Here is a 20122-nt window from a genome sequence, read left to right as displayed (position 1 = left end):
GAAGAAAAACAGTATCAACCAACCAGAGCCACCAGAACTCCCAGGGACTAAACCACCAACCAAAGAGTACACATGGAGAGAATCATGGCTCCAGCTGCATATGTAGCAGAGGATTACCTTATCTGGCTGGCATCAATGAGAGGAGGGGTCCTTGGTCCTGTGGAAACTTGATGCTAGGGCAGTGAGGTGGGAGTGGGTAGGTGCGTGGGGGAGCACGCTCATAGAAGCAGGGGGTAGAGGGGATTGAATAGGGAATTTGAGGAGGGGAAACCAGAAAGGGGATAACACTTGAAATGTAAATAATAATAATAATAATAATAATAATAATAATAATAATAATAAAAGATAGTGAGTTAAGAGTAAAAAGCCCAAGTTTGCTAGTTCTGTGCCCTTGAGCAAGAAGAATCCCATATTTCTTACCTATGAACTGAAATGATGGAAATGGGATCATCTCTAGCTGACCTAACCTGACTATATCATTATTAGACACTTAAGTCATCAGCTATGACTAAGACCTTTGTGTGTGGTGGAAGAACCTATGGTTCAATGGCCTCTGGTTCCCTGGTGAACTGTTTTGGCACTACAGGGGGATCCCACTCTAATCTGTATTTAAATTGTCTCCAGCATTTAATTAACTCTTTTTAAAGGACAATTTTAATATTTCCAAAGAAACCCATTAAGTATAATGAGAACAAAGAATATAATTTTAAAGCAGTCATTATTAGTTGATATAAGGTTGCTAATTCAAAAGGAATACTTTATACATTATTATTTAGAAGGTTTTTCTTTAAATGAATATTCTTTATCTAAAAGTGGACCACATATCATAGCATGTGGTTTCCATGGTAACTAACCCATTTTAAAAATATGCAGAAAACTACAGATACTCTATATAATTCTTCTAGGAATGGATCATTATAAATTACCTTGTTTCAGCTTGTATTTTTGTTTTTTAAACTTCCTTTTTCCAAAATGAATATTAAGATGACTTATTTATAATGGTTTGGTTACCAGTATATTCGTACTTCATAACGTGAACAATTTTAGATTTATAATGGAAAAAGAAACCTAGAAATCTTTTTAAAAGGTTTGTCTTTACTTGAAATGACTTATACTTTTGCCACATTAAATTCATATTAATAGATATACATTTTAATTTATAGAACACACAAATAACCAGTACATTATTAATATCACTGTAAAAGAAACCACTGTTGAATACAAATAAAAGAACTTCCCATCAGTATATCTATGGCAAAATATACGGAGTATTTTTTTTTCACCACTTCCATTTGGAAAAATCTTTATGATCCAGGATGGTATTAGAAAAATATTGAATTTTCCCCACTTGCTTTTTAAAAAAATGTTTTAGTTAGGAAAGCTCTATTTACACATTAAATGTACAGAGGAACATAGCAGTTAGTGACAAACCCTAACTAAAGAAAGCCGACCATGATAACGTGTGGTTTTTAATAGCTACCTTCCCTAAAAGTCATGTTTCCTTTTGCAAAGAGAAAAGAAATGTAAAAAGTCTTTCCAACCAGCTGTCTACTGCCTGGAAAAAACTTCGTGCACGGAAGCAAAATCCTTTTAACACTTAAAACACGAATTCTCCTCTGCTCTCCCTATAATACAAATAGGGAGAGAGTTGTTCCTGTATGTGAGGAACAACTGTCTGAGTGTGGTGTGTACACAGCTGGAGCAGCAGGCAGCCACTGCAGTGTGACTGTCACTAGAAGAGGTGGTGAAGAGCAGACAGGGTGACTGTTCAGCAGTTGCCTCTCACAGTTTGGGTTTTCTAGGCAATGAGTCTAATGTGACCAAAAGAACTAAACCTTCCTCCTTAAGAATACAGGAATGACATTAATAGATACTGGTGATGAAACGCTATTTCAGTCATTTTAGTACCGATACAAATGCCTTTTATTCCTGACACAGACTACCATTTGATTCACTCTGTAATACTTTTTCACAGTCAGGTCTGAGAACAGAATATAATGGAAGGTAGAAAGCATTTGGAAATTAGCTAAATTCTGAACATACTACAGACCCTGCCAGGTATGTTACTTCAATATATTTTAAGAATTCAGGCACAACAATAAAATGATATCATTAGAATTTGGTAGATTGGTTACTCAAAGTGTTCTTTCATATGATATGTAATGACTTAAAACTTATATATCTCATAGTAGCATTGTTTTCTGATTTGAAAAAATTATATTCTCAATAAATTATAATGAAATATTGGCTCATTAATATAAAGTATGCTACTTACACTTTGTGTAAATGCTCAAAGATTCTAATGTTTCTGCACCTGATATTAGAAAATGCCTAATTCATAGAAAACACCAGTTTTATGCCAACATATTTGTACTCAGTCCCATATCATAAATTTATACCAAAATGAGAGTTAGGGAGAAAAGTGATGGCTTCTCTCATTGTGAATAGAATCATATATTCATCATCTTTTCCTTTTTACTGTGGCTTCTAGCAAGCTCACAGGTGAACCTCACATTTAACCACAGAATTTTTACAAGTGTAGATTTCCTAATGTGACTTAACATCATCTTTGGTTTAACAATTATTTTTGATCATAAAGTATGACTTTGTTATAAAATGTTTCTATTAACAATTTTTGAAAGTAGTATATATATTTTAAAAAGTTCAAAAACTTTTGATAGACAAATGCTAAGTCCAAAGACTGTCAATAAGTAGACATACTAATAAGGTCCAGATTACACATATTGTGTAATTAGCTAGCCCTGTAAAAACTTTCAAAGAGTTATATTAATGCTTAATTCATTGCGGTACACATATCCAAATTATCAATGGGAATTTAAAACTTGTGCTCATGTATGCAAATTAATAGAAAAATGTAATGCTTTTAAAATACAATTTTTAAAAGTTTTAAAAACAAGTATCTTCCAAGGAAAGTAGAGGTCTATAATTCTACATTTCATAATAAATCTATAATAGGTAGAACTTCTAAATGTGAATCAATAAAGTAAAATTAAGGTGATTTACCTACTTACTACACAAAAGTTGTTTTATCATGATTAGTATCATGATTGTTCATTTAAGAAATTAATGACATTCAGTATGCCAATATCATGCAAAATCCATAGTGCACATATAAATAATATGTTTGACATATTTTTAGACATTGCTAGTAAATTTCTCCAAGGACGCTGTCCTGAGGGGGGCTCACAGTGCTTACCAGTTCCCCTATCTTATTGATCTGTCTATCCTGCAACAGGTCACATGGACCTTCTAAGGTGGTAATGCCACCTCTGGGGTGGTCATAAAGACACCATAAAACTGTCTTTTGGTATCATATAAACCTCCCATTGAGCCAACCAGAGACAAGATTAAGAAATCTCTGAAAGTGTCATCATCCTAAATGGACAACCAACAACCACAAGTCAATAATACTTAGGATTTATTTTTCTTCCAGGTCAACATTATGAACTCATTATGTGCTAATACTAAAGCAAAGTAACAATTGCATATAGAACTGCCATGCTAACCAAAGCTTTTAAAGATGATATTTATAAATTTTCTTTATATTAAAATATGATTCAGTCAATTAAACTGTTCTCCAATTTCAGAGGGTTGGTTAATGAAAAATATTTGAATAAGTCATGGTGTTCATTTCCACCAATCTGGATGTTTTTTCTAAAACATGATCTTAGACAAATCCAGACTGAACATGTTAAACGAGGGTGACAAAATTTGGTGTACATTTTAGCAAGCATAATTATCATATAATAATATATTCTGTTGCTAAAAAGTATGAAACATGACTCATATACATAGAATAATGAACTAATAAGATGAGGGTGGGAACTAACTGTCCTTAAATGTATTACAAGTGATATCCTTATTATAGAAAAGGGGAATTACTAGGGTAAAATTTAATTTGTTACAATTATAATCATATACACCAAAAGGATGTTCCTAATTGATAAGGCTTACATAGAGAAGGAAAACTAAACAGTAATCATTGTCTTTCAGTATATACTATAATCTATAATTGAAAGAAGCTGGAATGATTTATTTTTTATATTATCTTCAGTCTCGGGATCTGATGGAAGAGAACGGCAAACAAAGCCATGTTATCCAAAGCAGACAGTGCAGTGGTGTTCTGCCAGCTAGGGACTATACAAAATGGCCTCCAATGCTAAACTGGATGAACCAAATGTTAGCAGAAAATCAAATCTCTCTGGAAATAAAAAAATTCAACAATTTAATATTTAAAATATATGTGTTTTTTCTACATCAAATACCATGGTGAGTTTTTTTATTTTCTATTTTGAAAAACATCAAGCCATTTTGTGTATTTTAAATCTGTGAATGGAATTCAATAACTCCAAGATATCATACATTAAATTTTTAGGCCACAATCATAAAAAGACATAATATAAAAATTAAGGAGCTACCTGAAGGATACTGAGCTAATATCTTCAGATAAGCACCATAGACACACATTTTTAGTGTTTTGATAGACAAGATTTTTCTAAAATGTAGTTATTAATAAAAGGTCTTTAAAATTATATTCTCTGAACACAAGTAGGTAACAATGTGTACAAAATTCTTTTCATTTTGCTGAGGAATGAATTGACTCCGAGTTTGTTTGCATGGCTTACTGGCATTCCCATGGCAGCAACCTCAATTAGTAAAACGCTTAAGAAAAACACAAAATATGTGATATCTCCTAAACCAAAGCATCGGAAATGGTCAGAGTCTTCCCAGTGAATACTTTGATGAGCATAAACCCAGTTAACAGCCATATTGCATCATTCCTATGGTTGAATTACACATAATAGTTCTGAAATTTCCCTTTTGTTATGATCAGATGAACCGCGCCCTACATGGCAGACACGGCATATGCAAAATCAGAAAGATTTCCTATAAATTTGGTGTCTAGTATGTCAGCTTTCCACCACAACACCAAAATAGTCAGCACTTAAGCAAACTAATGGGTTTTATTGTATCTATTATGCGATTTTTCTATGCAAACAGAACCTATACTGACCCAGACCTCATGTCCCTTATCATGGGAGGACAATGGTAAGGTTAACATTATGTCTGAAGGAGAACATAGTTGGAAAATAGTCTTAAAAAAAAAAACCAACAGCATATATTTTCTAAAGGTTCTAATGAGGTTAATAGCAAAAGTATAATGAACGTTGTTAGAAACCACATGATTATTCTCGGAGACCATGCGTATTTATAATAATCACCCGTTAGTAAGCACATAACCATAAAGCAATCAAAACATACGTTCCCTAGAAAATGTATATTATTGACAGAAAATCTGATCAAGTATACACCTATTGTACCAATTACTCTCTGAAATAAGACAAACCAAGGTCAAATGAAAAATATCCAACTCCCATTCTTTGCCTTACCGCCAGCTGCTCTCCACTCAAAAAATTAACATCTTCTTTAATTAGAAATGTTCTGATGTTTAGGTAATTACAGAATTGCCTAAACACATACCAAACCAGAAGATTGCTTTTGCTATTTGGAAATTTTCTTATTTTAGATAGAAGGATAACCAGGGCTTACTCCTAGTGTGGTTAGCATGCTTGGATTTCAGTGGCAAAGAGGTCTTTAGACCTACTAGATGATATGGTTTTATTAGAAAAGAAAATTATCTTTTTATTGTTGTCAATTGCTCTTAAATTTTTCTTTAATAAAATTTCACAGCAATCTGCTCAAGAGGATATACTAAAGGCCCTTGATTATATATACCCTAAAGAATGTATTGTACCACAAAGATACATACCCAATAAGATTTTTTCATCTGAAATTTATAAAGATAATTTTCCATGCTGACAGTGCACATTTCATCCATAAGTTTGAAGAGTCAAATGCTACCACAGCTGGGGGTTATTCTGCCAAATGGCTTCCAACAGGGACTACAGAGATGGAGGCGTGTGTGTGTGTGTGTGTGTGTGTGTGTGTGTGTGTGTGTGTGTGCAGGAAAAAGCAACAGACCTGATGGGAAAGAGCACTTCTCTGGAGTCATTTTTATCAATTACCATCCAAGTAAGGTAATCAAACATAGAGTCTCATGGAGAAAAGCAACAATAGGCAGGAGAAGCAAATATTAAAGCAGCTACTTGATTGCCTTCAGAGATTAAAACAAAAGCCAGGGGTGAGGCTAATATATTTCTTAGGGATTTTCTAAGGCTGAGGGGAGGGGTAAAGGGCATACCTTTAAAAAAAATCATGAAAGGAACTGAGACAAGATTATAAAAAAAGGGACCAAGTTATAGCGCGCCATGGGATTTTTAATCTGGCTACCTGTGGTTTCTGTAGTTAAACCCTTATTCATCCTCCAAACGGGGGGTGGGGTGGGGGGAGCAAACAAAAAAAAATCACATTTATATGTCAGTTTTGCAAATGATCAAACAGCGTGCATCAAGAAGAATAAGAAAACATGAAACGCTGATGACTTTTTAAGGTAGACACCCGTTTTAGCAAATATTATTGATAATTACCTGTGCATCTCGTTTCTTGGACTCTTGAATTTGATTTTCGTGCTCCATATTGGCAGCGCGAAGCTGTTTCTCCAGGTTTTCAATTTCCCGATCATGGTCTCGGACTAGGCTGTCCTTCTCTGCGCTATGCTGCTGTAATAGGTGCGTCTTCTCCTGTTCATGCTCCAGCTTCAGCTCTACTATCTGATTGGACAATGAGGAGGACAGTTCATCAACAGAACATCCTTGTCGTCATGACAACTCATGTACAGCTTAATTTTCCTCTAATTTGTCCAAATTGAAAATTTTATTTTTGCGTCATTATTACCTCACCCTTAAAACACATTCATTTGATGGGGAGCATTTTATCTAAAACCCCTAATATTCAAGATACTTGACATATTCAGGAAATCCTTTGCAATCTGTTGACACTAATGTCTGAACATTGAAAAAATTTATGTTGAATACTAGGTATTTCCTCCCCAAGAACTGGGCATTACTGATCAGCAATGGTTGCAAACGGTTAATAGTCAGTATGCCTTGCTTTCTGTTTGAATATAAACATGTAAAAAGCAACAATTAAGTCGATCAGTTCCCTTTATGATTTCCCAATAAAAGATCTGAGCTAAATATGCATCTGGATTATTGTATATACAGTTGTCTTTTAAAAATAAAATGATAAATTTCAAAGCTCTATTATCTCGTTGTCAGCTACAGCACACCAACATAAACAGATGTTATGTCTTCCAGAAGGGAACCTGCTGTGCCGCAAGCCTGCGCCATGATTTCATAAAAAGCATTCTGTTCTCAGGGTTCTTTCCCAGTCCACTCCACACTGGAGTCTGTGACCTTGGCCAGTCTTAGCCTCTCCCTGCTAGACTGAATGGCGGTCTGAGAGCAAGGGCCTGGTTGCCGCAGCTTTGATACTAATCCTCCCAGACTGTGCACAATGGCACCCTACCTGGCCTGTAAACTATAGCCAGCCAGGCTGGCTTTGAAGCAGGTGATGAATAGGGGACTGCAGGAAGCCAGCTTCCCCAGTGAACTCCAGGCCACACAGCTGCTTAGAACAGTCACTTGGATTTTTCTTCAGTTTTGGTGGATTTCAGGGTATGTGTGTGGGGGTGCTGTTATTTAGAATATGTTGTGTTATTTTCAGCGTGAGAATCCATCTTCAAAAAAGCTAACAGTGGGAGTCTGCTCCAAATCGATCTTGTTTCCTGCAATGAATCACCAGACTACCTTATCTTAAAGCTATAGCAGTCATTTCTCCAGGAATGCACACAACACTAAATCTCAGAAGTTATTTTTCTATGAATTTTAAAGTTTTAATTCCCTAATTGCAAATAAGAATTAAAAAAACAAATTAAGTTTGCTTTTAGACTAGAACATAAGTTTTAAAATATTTTTATTGTGACTTTAGAGTTGAAAAAACAATAATACATTTATAATTGTTCATAAATGTGTTATATTATTTAAAAGAAATGTATGCTAATTCTTGAACCTACACACTTATGATTATGTTACAACAGTACATAAATAATATAGAAAACATGTTTTGTATCAAATTTACTTAAAATTTGGGTGTTTGTCCATATATTATTTCAATGTACTAGTAAAGAGAAAAAAAATAGTATGTATTTATAGTATATTCTAAGTATACCAAGTAGTAAAGGAAAAAGGTTTTTATTATCTAAAAGAAATGCATATGTTTTAGTCTGTGATTTACACAACTATAGTATTAATCCCAACAGAAGAGGGAAACTAAAGTGAGCATTATTACAGCAGATTTTCAGCAGCTATCTGTATTAATTATTGAACTAGAAAATCTTTAGTTCTTAGATTCATTATTATTTCTACTCAGTGTGATAGTATCAATTATCACTAAAATAAAATTTAAAATGTTAATCAAAATTCTTTTAACATGTTTTAAAATGAAGAGAAGTAGAGGGAGGCATAGAACATTCTACTGGGGTCTTTGAAAACTTTAAAAAATTTGGAAAAATAGGTATGACTCAAAATTGATAGGAAGCAAAATAAGTAACCAAATAGCCTGAAACTACAATGGAAGAATTATAGAATATTTCCCTTGAAAGGACATATGCCAAGAAATAGGGATGAGGCCCCTAGTAATGAATGATGCCCAACTGCTTACCCTTCCTTGATTTTACAAGTTTCATACATATATACAATGTATTGTCATAATGGTCACCCCACTACTCAGGTATGCTGCATTCCCTTCCTTCTGAACACTGTCTTCTTCCCACCTAGTTCCCCAGTGGTCCCATTAGAGAAAATGACATCACTTCCTTCAGCAACCATTTGTAGTCAATTAGCTTCCCAAGAAGTACAGGGCTCCATGAATACCTCCTCTATTCACAATGGAAAGTTGGAGGGCCAGTCTTGTGCGTGCAGGTTGCTGTGTGTGTGTGTGTGTGTATGTGTGTGTGTGTGTGCACACGCGCGTGCACGTGCATGTGTACATGCACATGTTCGTAATGACTAGACGTGAGGCCTGTTCCATGGGCAGGAATATACACGCTTTATACTGTAAATCAAGCCAGAAGCCTATGGTTGTTGAGGGCATGAGCCCAAGGAAGCAACGCACTGCTATTGAACATGCAGTCAGACAGCCATTTAAATGTTTATACCCATAGACTGATGCAGCTTTTAGCCTGAAGCAGAGAGGATGGATTTTTTGTTTGTTTTTTTTTTGTTTGTTTGTTTTCTTGTAGAGGGTGGCAATTAAATCAGATATTTATAAGCCATCAGAGCTCTGAGAATAGTCACTAAAGAACACTCAGTCTTGAATAAGACAGTGGTGTCATCCCTACATTCTGAACCCCAAGGCCTGGGGCAGGAGAGAGGCTGAAAAGAAGTCACATGGAACACTACCATCCCAGGATGACATTGCTGAACTCTTCTACAATCTAGTGATAGTCTGTTCCCACATTACCTCAGCATCTTTCTAACCCCAGGAACCAAAAGTGTTCTGATAGTCTATTCAATTATTCTGTATTGGTCAAATGTGTTTCATCATTTTAAAATACAAATAAGAAAAGAGTTACTAGAATTTCAATTGTAAAAATAGATGTTAATGAATTGTTAGTTTAATATTTTTCCCAGTGAGTCTTCTTAAGGAATAACTATCTAGGTTAGTGAATCCTGATAAATGCAAGAGCTGAGGACTGCCTGCTCACTTACAGACTACGCAGCTTACTTCTAAATGTTCTAAGCCTCTTCTTGATTCAGCCTAGGTTTCGTCACTGTCAGATTCTCCTGTCTTCTCCAGATAAATGACAGAGTCCACAGGAAAAAAAAGCCGAAATATTCTGGGAATATTTTGAAGATGATATTCACAATCACGAAGTACATCACTGGGGTAGTACCGTGTTAGAAATCAAAGCTTTGCTAGAGCCTGGTCCTTCCATATCAACTGAATAGTAAAGAGTGGTCCTTCGACCTTTTAGAATGGTCCTTTACTCAGGAGCACAGCTCTCAGGGAAGCATGAAGCAGCATCTTTCTTGTCTTGGACTAGTGGATACTTTGGGTGGAGCAATAAAGTCTAAGAGTTAATGTAGAAGAGGAGTTAGATTGTGGAAATGCCCAAGTTGTAAAATCAGGTAATATACACATGGCTGAATACTGAGTGGCCAGTCAGTCAGTGAGATTCTGAGTCAAAGGGGTGGGAAGATCCAGGCCTTTGTATATGCGAAGGAGAATGGGATGCACAGTGACAAAGACTGGTTAAAGAAGTCCCCATGAAGAGTCAAGAGAGTTTCACATTTCTAAGAGGCATGGAACAGCTAAAAACATGTTTAGACATCTATAAAACATTGTATCAAGATAAAATGAGGGTTGGAGCAATGGTTCAATGGTTAAGAGCTCTTCTTGCTCTTCCAAAAGACCTGGGTTCCAGTCCCAGGTTACACAAGGGTGGCTTACAAGCACTTATATCTCCATCTCCAGGGGATCTCACACCTTTTTCTGGCTTCCATGGGCACCACCATCATCCACACATGACATACATTTACACAGACACATATGTAAAAATAATACAAAAATAAGTGCTTTTAAATGAAAAAAAGAAATAAAAGAATTTAGTAAAGATTTAAGAGAGAGAGAGAGAGAGAGAGAGAGAGAGAGAGAGAGAGAGAGAGAGAGAGAGAAAGGCCCTTCATGCTTAAGGAGAAAATCTACCTTATAAATCAAGAAGAGATATGGGGAAAATTAAACAAGAGGATGAGTAAAATGATAAACGAGTCAGAACCAGAAAATAAGAGAGAAAAATAAGTACAGGTCAAGACAAATCCATCATGAAACTAATCTAAATTAGAAGCAAGAGTGAGTGGGATCAGCATGGCTGGAAATCCAATCAGGGCCACAGACAAAGGAGGAAAGGAAACCACAGCAAAGGCGCAGGGAAGAACACGGGTGGAGAAAGGAGAAAGGAAGGAAGGAAGGAAACCTAGGAAAACTGAAAATGTCCCTAAAGTAAGATACCAGAAGTGCACCAAGGAAAATGAATTACAACTAAGGAGAACGGCTCCTGTTATCACTCAGTTCAAACATGGTGACCTCAAACCCAAACCAGTCATATAAACAGTAAGAGTTGTGGGTAAGATTTGAGAAACTATGAGAAGACTAGAAAAGCTGAAATTAATATTTAGTATCAAAAGTCAATGTGAAACTGTACACAAAGCTTTGAGGGAAAAGGGTAGCCAGAGAGCTTGGTACCCAGTGAAGCCACCATTTACACACTTGGCAATTATTGGACCAGCCACATAGTGACCGTACTGTGAGCTCTTGCAAAGATGTTCAATGACAAGATCTCATCACACCCAAACTGCAAGGAAACTGATTTAAATAAACCCAAATACATATAACTGTAGGAAGGGTCATAGGACTGTATATATATATGTATATGTATATATCTGTATATATCTCTATCTATCTATCTATCTATCTATCTATCTATCTATCTATCTATCTATCTATCTATCTATCTAACCTCAACAATGGATAATGCTATAAATGACAGACTGAGAGGGGCAGCAAAGAAGTCCAGACAAGTTAACTTGAGTCATTGTGGTAGAAAATAACTAATGTCCACAAAAAAATTTAAAGCACCATAAACTTGATGTGTTATAATCAGTATTCTTTTAACATCCAAAGAACTTACCCCTTATATGAAGAAATAGCTTTCTAAACTTCAGAAATGTTTCAATTTCTTTTCTTCTCCATCAAAATTCACTTAAAATTAAATTTTACATTTAAACAAAACTACCAAGTATGGTATGGTCCTGTTCCAAAAATCTGATTTTATCTCCAACCTCTTTATTCTTAGATTTATCAACCTCATGAAATTTATGTAGTGACATCATTAACAACAGTCATTTCTGGAGGTTCAGAATGAAGTTAGTTCCCATGTCATGCTGCAACAGCTTCCATTGAGGAATGTTTCCATAAAGTGTTACAAGAGTATTTCAACAAGGCATGCACTATCCCTCCAAAGCAATGGTTTCTGGGTCTGTAAACCCACGTAGATATGATATCTAGGTGAAGGACCGTGATTTTCCACTTAACTAGACAACTGAAGCATGTTCACCAACCCTGGACTTTGCCCTCATGTTTTGCAAGTTGATTACTCCTCTCATTGGCTCTGTGTCTATCTTACTCCTGGAAAACCATGCTCGCTCTCTTCTATCTATCTATCTATCTATCTATCTATCTATCTATCTATCTATCTATCTATCTATCACTAGAGACCCTGTGGGGAAAGACCCTTCATCTGCAGGCTTCTCTGATCATTTTGCCTTACATCAGACACTGGGTGTCCCATGTATTGAATACCGTTTTTGATCCCTACCGTGCTGTTGAAAGTAGACAGCCCAGTTCCAAAGAACCCTCCTGCATTTTCCCACTGGAACACAGAGGAAGCCAAGACAGCATGAGCTGCTTAATAGACTCAGCATTCCCACCAACAGTGAGGTCCTCTAGAGAAGGAAATATTAGCAACTAGGCCCCTCCTGAGATAGGTTTTCTGAGCTAAGTGGAAAAATCTACTGGCATTATCATTTCCTCAGTTTTGATTCTAACATTTTGCCAGGGAGTCTGGTACCTTCACCATGGGTCAGCAGCAAGCTCACAACTAAAACTATCAGAAACTACTGTAAATATCTATTAAAAATTAGGTTATAGTGTGTGCGTGTATGTGTGTGTGTGTGTGTGTGTGTGTGTGTGTGTGTATGTGTGTGTATGCTCACACTCACTAGAGTATAACTTGAAGGGATCTGTTGTTCCTTCTACCATGTGGATCTTAGGGACTCAACTCAGGCATTGGTAGCCTTTACTGCTAAGCTATCTCACAAATCTACATTTTTAAATGACAAATTAAAAGCAGTTAAGTCATTGTGGGTTCTGATCATCACAATATTAGTTCAAGGAATAGTTTACTTAAATACATTAGTTATTAAAAGACAGAATGTTTTTTCTATAGGGCTTACCAGGCAACATTTCAATACCATGCCAAATTCCACTAGGGAATTCTCTGTAGAAAACTTTCATTTCTTGCTCATGAAATTTAGTATTACTTTTATACTCCTGGTAAGACATGGTACAATATCCACACAAAGAAGCAGGTAGAACCTTTATACTGTCCATTCCTGAGACACAGACCTAATATCGTCATCTGGTTAAAGCTCTGACCAAAAGACTACATCTAAAATGTTAAAAGGAGCTACATCTTTGTCTAGGACCCTAGACATTCAGCTCAAGTAGGGTAAAATTTACTCTGATTTTGGCATGATTTCACTAGACTGGTTTTATGTCCTTACAAAAGGAGTTGGCATCTTGTAAAATAACTTTATGCTCTAAAAGGTGCTACTCTGTTGCATAAGAAAATGACTTCCTTACCTGTGCCCTTCCTTCAGGGCATATACAACCCTCTCAGTGTCTTTGGAGTCACAGTAAAAACACACTGTAATACAAAATCTGACAGTTTGACATAATTTTTTGACTGTTACAAAAATTCCTCCTGTGGAGAGTAAGTAATGTCTACCCCTTCTCCTATGGTCCTAGTGGCAAACTAGGGCACAATTCCATGAAAGTTCACTCTGAAGAACCAAGGAGTTTATTGGGCTTCCTTATAAAGTATTGATAAAGGGATGCTTACTAGGGTGTGGGAACTCCTCCCCCAAAGGTTTTCCACACAAGGATGAGGGTCTCAATAACTGTATAGATGGAGCTCCCCTCTCCTAATCTTTTTTGTCCTCAAACTTATCCTTCTGAGAGGCCACAGCAATCTCAGCAGAGTTACCCGCAACAGGTAGCAGAGAGTACTCAAATCGTCGGATGAGGGTCTTGTGATCCTCTCCATCCTTCATTGGGGTGTATATGTATAAACAGTCAAGCACAGCTGAAAAATCCCTTTGCATGGAGGGCCAGGCTCAACTCTCCAAGATGCCAGTTTTTTAGTTCTGAGAATATTTTTGCACGAAATCTAAATCTTGATAAAAATAGGCACAAAAGTATTTTTTTTCCTACTATAAAAGGCTGGATCTATAGCAAACACGAGCGTTCAACAGCCAATACCCACATAAAAGAGCTGAGCATGGAGACACTCTTACAATCCCAACTCTGGGAAGGGAGAGCTGGGTGATCACTGGGGCTCTCTGCCCAGCCAGTCTAGCCAAGTCCCAGGGCAATGAGAAACATTGAGGGCTATGTACGATCCTTATGCGTGTATGCTAATCTCCACATACACGTACCACCATTAGCCACCCCTACATGCAAAAGACCAAAAGGAAGCCAGTGTAGAAATACAACCTATCATCTGTGGGTGGCCATGAGGCTCCAGGGTACCACATTTCCTACAAGAAAAAGAACCATCCACGAAACCGGTCGAACCTCAGTTCATTTTACCTAGAAAAGTTCTGTTTCAAAATATAATATGACACGATAACTGTTCCTGGAGATGGTGGAAGCTTGGCAGCATATTCTTTTTCCTCTCAGTCAATTGTCAATACCAAGGAAAAGAAATAAATCCTGAAGGTTCTGCTGTTCAAGATGTATTGCGAGTCAGAGGCTGGAAGCAAGTCTGACTTTGTGACTAAGCAGTGCAGTCTCTCACACAGTTAACACTCACCACTTTGTCCCAGTGTTGATGAATGAAGCACCATGCACGCTATCTGAGTAGTCAGTGCTCTACAACTGAGCCCCACCCTAGATTCTCACTGAACACTTGAAAATACTTGCAAGCCCAGGGGTGATGATTAACAAAAATAGTCCTGCATATTAAAGCTTGATGAAAACGGCTATAATTTCTCTATGCCAGATATCCATGGAAACTCAGGAAGCATTTCTTGTTTTAATAATGATCACCTCAAGTGTGAATGATAAGTATCTTAGTTAAGAATTCACCTTTATAGGCGGAGTTCAATTTTGAGATTGGACCACACCTTAACTTTACAGTTCTATTAATTTTACATCTGTCTCTCTGATGTGCATTCAGTTCTAGATGAAGTGTAGACTGCCTTAATCAAACATATCACTGCTGTTGGAGTAATATTAACTAGCATAACTATCAAGTTTGTCACTAATTGGGAAAAACAGACTTGTCCAAGTTTAAAAACTCCTCCTTGTCCTGCAATACTTCATAATCATCCATCATTTTAAATTGAACAATGTGGGATCCAGGAACAAAGAATAAGATCAGGGCTGGAGAGATAGTTTAGTTGGTAAAGTGTTTGCTTGTGCAAGCATGAGAAGCTGAGTCCCATTCTTAGAATATGTAAATGAAAGCCAGGTACTGTGTCACAAGTCTAGTAATTCTAGGGTGGAGGACAGAGACAGGTGGATCCAGTGTTCACTGGCCAGTCAGAAAGGCTAATAGGCGAGCTGCAGAACAGTGAGAGACCCTGTATTAAAGGAGGAACAAAACCTGAGATTGACTTCTGACCTTTACATGTGTGCACACAGTGCATACACATATGCACATGTGTCTACACACACACACATACAAACAGAAGTAGATGGAACAATGCTACTTCACTTTTCTCAGCACAAACTGACCTGTCCCTCTGTGAAGTCTGTCCCCATCTATAGTTTGAGTGGTGGCTAGGGCAGATCTGCTGTTGCCTAAGGTGACTCCTCACCAATCACTGGTTCCACCCACTCTCTTACAACATAAAAATGTCACTCTCACAAGTGAGCCATCACTGTCTGCACATCACTTTTTCATCCTTTTGGATCACTGTCACTTGTAAGTATGCTTGGAATCGATTTCGTTGTTGAAGTCTTCCCTTTACTCTAGAAGACCTGTAGTTATCATCTCATTTCTCTGCTCTCCTTGCATTCCCCCAAAGGACTGTGCACACCCTCTTCTCTCTCCACCCATACTATCCAGGCTTTGCTCCCACATTCAACTAGAACTGGACTAGTTGGCTAAAGATCTGCTTGACAAATTTAATAGGTCTCAGTTTCTACCTAATGGCCCTCTTGGCAAGGCCTGAAACAAAAGGCTACTCACATATCTCCCTTCCTTGAGGAAACCCTTGAGTGAACCTTATACAACCACACCCTAGTTCTTTTACTTCACAGGCTGCTCCTTCTATGTCTCTTCTGCTTCTGTGTCTATGTCTTTCTCACCTCTAACTGTTGTCATGATCCTGGGTTCAACCTTGGGGTTTCCTGTCTGTATACTCCTATTTCAGCATCTGGCACAACGGTTCCTCCAGTTGCTCAGTAGGAACAATCCTGTTCCATCTACATTCCACAAGCATTGAGAAACCCTGCTGTCCTGGGTCCCTATGACCACTTGTCATTGATTCCCATTTCCCCCATAGTCCCAGCCATGGTGATTATGTTGGCTAGTTACTGTGTTAACTTGATTCAAGCTAGGGTCATTCAGGAAGAAAACATTAGTTGATAAAATGTTCCTACCAGACTAGACTATAGGACATTTTCTTGGTTAGTCTATTGTAGGTGGTGTTACACCTGAGGAAGCCATGAGAAGCAAGCACTGAGAGGCAAGCCAGAAAGCAGCACCCTCTACAGCCTCTGCATCAGTTCCAGTTCCAGGTTTCTGTTCTGTTTGACTTCTTGCCTTGCCTTTCCTTAATGACAGATGGTGGTGTAGAACTCTAAGCTGAAATAAATCCTTTCCTCCTTAGGCTGTTTTTGGTCACGGTGTTTAATTACAGCAATAGAATCCCTAACTAAGAGAGCTGGTGCTTTCTTTTCTTTTCTTTTCTTTTCTTTTCTTTTCTTTTCTTTTCTTTTCTTTTCTTTTCTTTTCCTTTCTTTTCTTTCTTTCTTTTTTCTTTATTTACATTTCAAATGTTATCCCCTTTCCTAGTTTCCCCTCCTAAAATTCCTTATCCCCTCCCCCCTCCCCCTGCTCCTCAACCCACCCACTCCCATTCCTGGCCCTGGCATTCCCCTATACTTGGACATAGAACCTTCACAGGACCTAGGGCCTCTCCTCCCATTGATGACTGACTAGGCCATCCTCTGCTACATATACTATTAGAACCACAAGTTCCATCATGTATTTTCTTTGATTGGTGGTTTAGTTCCAAGGAGCTCTGGGGTTACTGGTTAGTTCATATTGTTGTTCCTCCTATGGGGCTTCAGACCCCTTCAGCTCCTTGGGTACTTTCTCTAGTTCCTTCAATTGGGACCTTGTGCTCCATCCAATGGATGATATTTGAGCATCCACTTCTATATGTGCCGGGCACTGGAGAACAGTCTCCTATCAGACTACCACTACCATCTCCAAATGTACTTCTCTGCTTCTTTTCCTTCCTTCACTTCCTCCAGAGGCCACAAAAATACTTGGAAAAAAAAAACAAACAAACCATAGACAGCAGATCTTGCTCAAATGTTCCCATAGTTTCTCATCGCACTTGGAATGAAATCTAAGCTCCATACAGTCTGTTGTAGCACCGGCCAGGACGGACCTTCTGACTTCACTGCTGCAGAGCCTTTCCCAGCTCATTCCACTACAACCAGAGCAACCTGCTCCAGCCTCAGAAAGCTCTGATAACTGCCTAGAATATGATTCCCTCACCTCAGGCTGTGCAATGAGTTCTTCCTTCACTTCCCTCAGGGAGTAAGTCAAGTATCAGTTCATTATAGTCCTCTGCTGCCAACCTACCTAACAGTAACTCTTCATGTAAAACACTCCTTCACTCACAGTCACAAGAGCCAGCTTTATGGACTGTGAAAACAATGGTCACTGCCTCATTTTAACACAATACAATTTCAAATCAAGAAATTCTTCACTGCCATATCCTAATCCTTTGGAACTGATTAATGAAAGCATTTCCTCTATAAACATGAATTAATAAATGAGAAACCATTAACTCCAGTTCATATTTTAATCTAATAAGACAATGCAAAGAGTTATTATCCAGGGAGAAATGTTGAATGAATTACCTCTAAAATGAAACAAATATATTCCATACTCTGGACACTGCCCTCACCCTCCCCCCCCCCAATTCACATTCTTTTTACCATTCTCTAATCTAGGTGGGAAAACCTCAGCTGCTCCCTACCCCTTAACAACACACAATAAAAGGAAGACAGCATGCTTTGCCTTTCCAAAGCCTATGTCTCCAAACCCACATACCTGGCTTGGCCACATGCCCAAGGCCCAGCAGCCTCACTACTTGGATCTTTGACTTTGAAAACTTAATGGCTAGAAATAGAGTTCTTATCCTTCAACCTGTAGGAACAATATATTCTTGAAGAAAAACTATTCATTATAGATTGTAGATCGGTGATATAGCTCAGCAGTGGAGAACTTGCTTAACATACATGAAGCCCTGGGTTCCATCCCAGAATTGGAAATAAAAAAACAAAAAACAAAAAAAACAAAAATTCAAATGTAAAAGAAAAGCTAAGCAATTTTTTTTTCTTTTCTAAAAGGCATAAAGTGAATATAATACAAAGAGAAAAAGAGCAACACACCACATAGGAGGCACAGTAAATTATACACAGTTAGAATTTTAAAAATCACATGAAAGTACATTTTGATAAGATTTTAGGGGGATTCACAAATTCTTCATCACTAACCACATCTAGGACCTCAATAATGAAGAAATATTTTCTCCTAATTTTATATCATTCTGGCAACTACCAGAGTAATCCAGTTAAATCAGCATTTCTGCCCCTGTAATTCTCTAGTCTTAACAAACATTATTGTCCTCTCTCAAAAAGACATGCTTCCAGTGGCAAAACACCATAAGTGTGTTCACGTGTCAACATCCATGCCACCCCTTCCTCTCCACTTACAGCAAGGTCCCTGTCCCTCTGCTCCAGCAAGCAATTCAACCTGGGATGAGGCCCCACCTACACTTTCTACAACCAAAGGCCATTGGCTAAATGAATGGATCTCAATCTCTCTGTCTCTGTCTCTCTGTGTCTCTTTGTCTCTTTGTCCCTGTGCCCCTGTCCCTCTGTCTCTCTCTCCGCTTCCCCACTCCTTCTATTCAGTGTAAACATCCCCCTTCCATGTATGCCCCAACTTGTCTAACTGAAAACTCCCCCTTTGCATGTCCTGCAGAATGGCCAGCTTGTCTCTGCCACTGTGTTTGTCACCAAGAAGCTTTGGTTCACATCATTCAAATCATGACCTTGCTAGAGGACGGCCCCATGTTTGCTTCTCACAGTCACTAACAATAAACACTTATTCTTCCTGAAAATTGTGACCACTTGTTTATCTACTGAACAACATTTCTCTTTAAAGGCTTTGTAGTATAAAAGGGAAGATATAAAATAGAACATTAAAGAATGGTAAGATAGAATTGCCAAAAACACATTTCCACAGTTCAGGAAATCCTAGCATGCCTACCTGACTGTTTCCAACATGAATGAAGTCTGTGAAAAGACAATTAGAATTGTCTTTCTGTTCCAATGGCTTAGACAGGAAAGGAACAGGAAATCCTGATGCAAGCTTGGGCTTTGCAGGATATTTGTGAGCATTTATCCCATGTGTTTGATGTTTCTCCTTCCACATCTGTACACTTTGTACCTGCATTTGGCCCAAGATAATGTTCTTTGCTTTTCTAAAATCATTATAGCTCCCAGTAAGATGCCTTCCATAATGGGAGGAGTTCAAAAACCAAGCCCAGAGAAGGAAACTGAGGCCCAGAAGGCAAAAGGCACTCACTTCCTCTAATGTCAGTTCCTTCCTTATAAAATGTAAGGACCGACTAGGGAAGTGCTTATGAACTTTGCCACTGAAGAACCTCCCAGCAGCAGCGATGACGAGTGCCCCTCAGGGACTGAGGACAGTCAGAGTGGACTGCAAAAGGAAAGCTTCTTTAAAATTTCATGTTAGAAAGTAGTGAGAGCTTTGCATTTTTACAAGGCAGAAAGTCTATGTTTGTTTTAACAGGAATATTACCTCAACAGTAAAGCCCTATTCTTTCTGTTAAAATAATCATACTCCAATATTCCAGGAAGTAGGTAAGGAGCCTCACATAACCATATGTGTTCACCATACCAGGGGTCACCCTGCCCCAGTGAGAGAAGAAAGGGCTTGGTACAGATGCTAGAGCCACAGTGTAGTATTTACCTTTGGAGAAAAGTAAGACAAGATAATAGAAAACCTGTCACTCTTTGATTT

At 37.9% G+C, this 20122-nt stretch overlaps 1 protein-coding gene across 1 annotated transcript in view; it reads right to left on the bottom strand.

Moving 5' to 3' along the window:
* Cep112 (centrosomal protein 112) overlaps positions 1-20122 on the bottom strand; it is a 412705-nt gene that overhangs the window by 230673 nt on the left and 161910 nt on the right. Inside the window, exon 20 of the mRNA XM_029545985.1 lies at positions 6510-6692. Coding sequence (XP_029401845.1) covers positions 6510-6692 — 183 coding nt within the window. The remainder of the gene's footprint in view (positions 1-6509; positions 6693-20122) is intronic.

Source organism: Mus pahari, chromosome 14 (genome assembly GCF_900095145.1).
Source record: "Mus pahari chromosome 14, PAHARI_EIJ_v1.1, whole genome shotgun sequence".
Lineage (NCBI taxonomy): Eukaryota > Metazoa > Chordata > Mammalia > Rodentia > Muridae > Mus > Mus pahari.
Note: the sequence above shows the minus strand (reverse complement) of the source record. Positions and strands in the feature narration are given on the sequence as shown.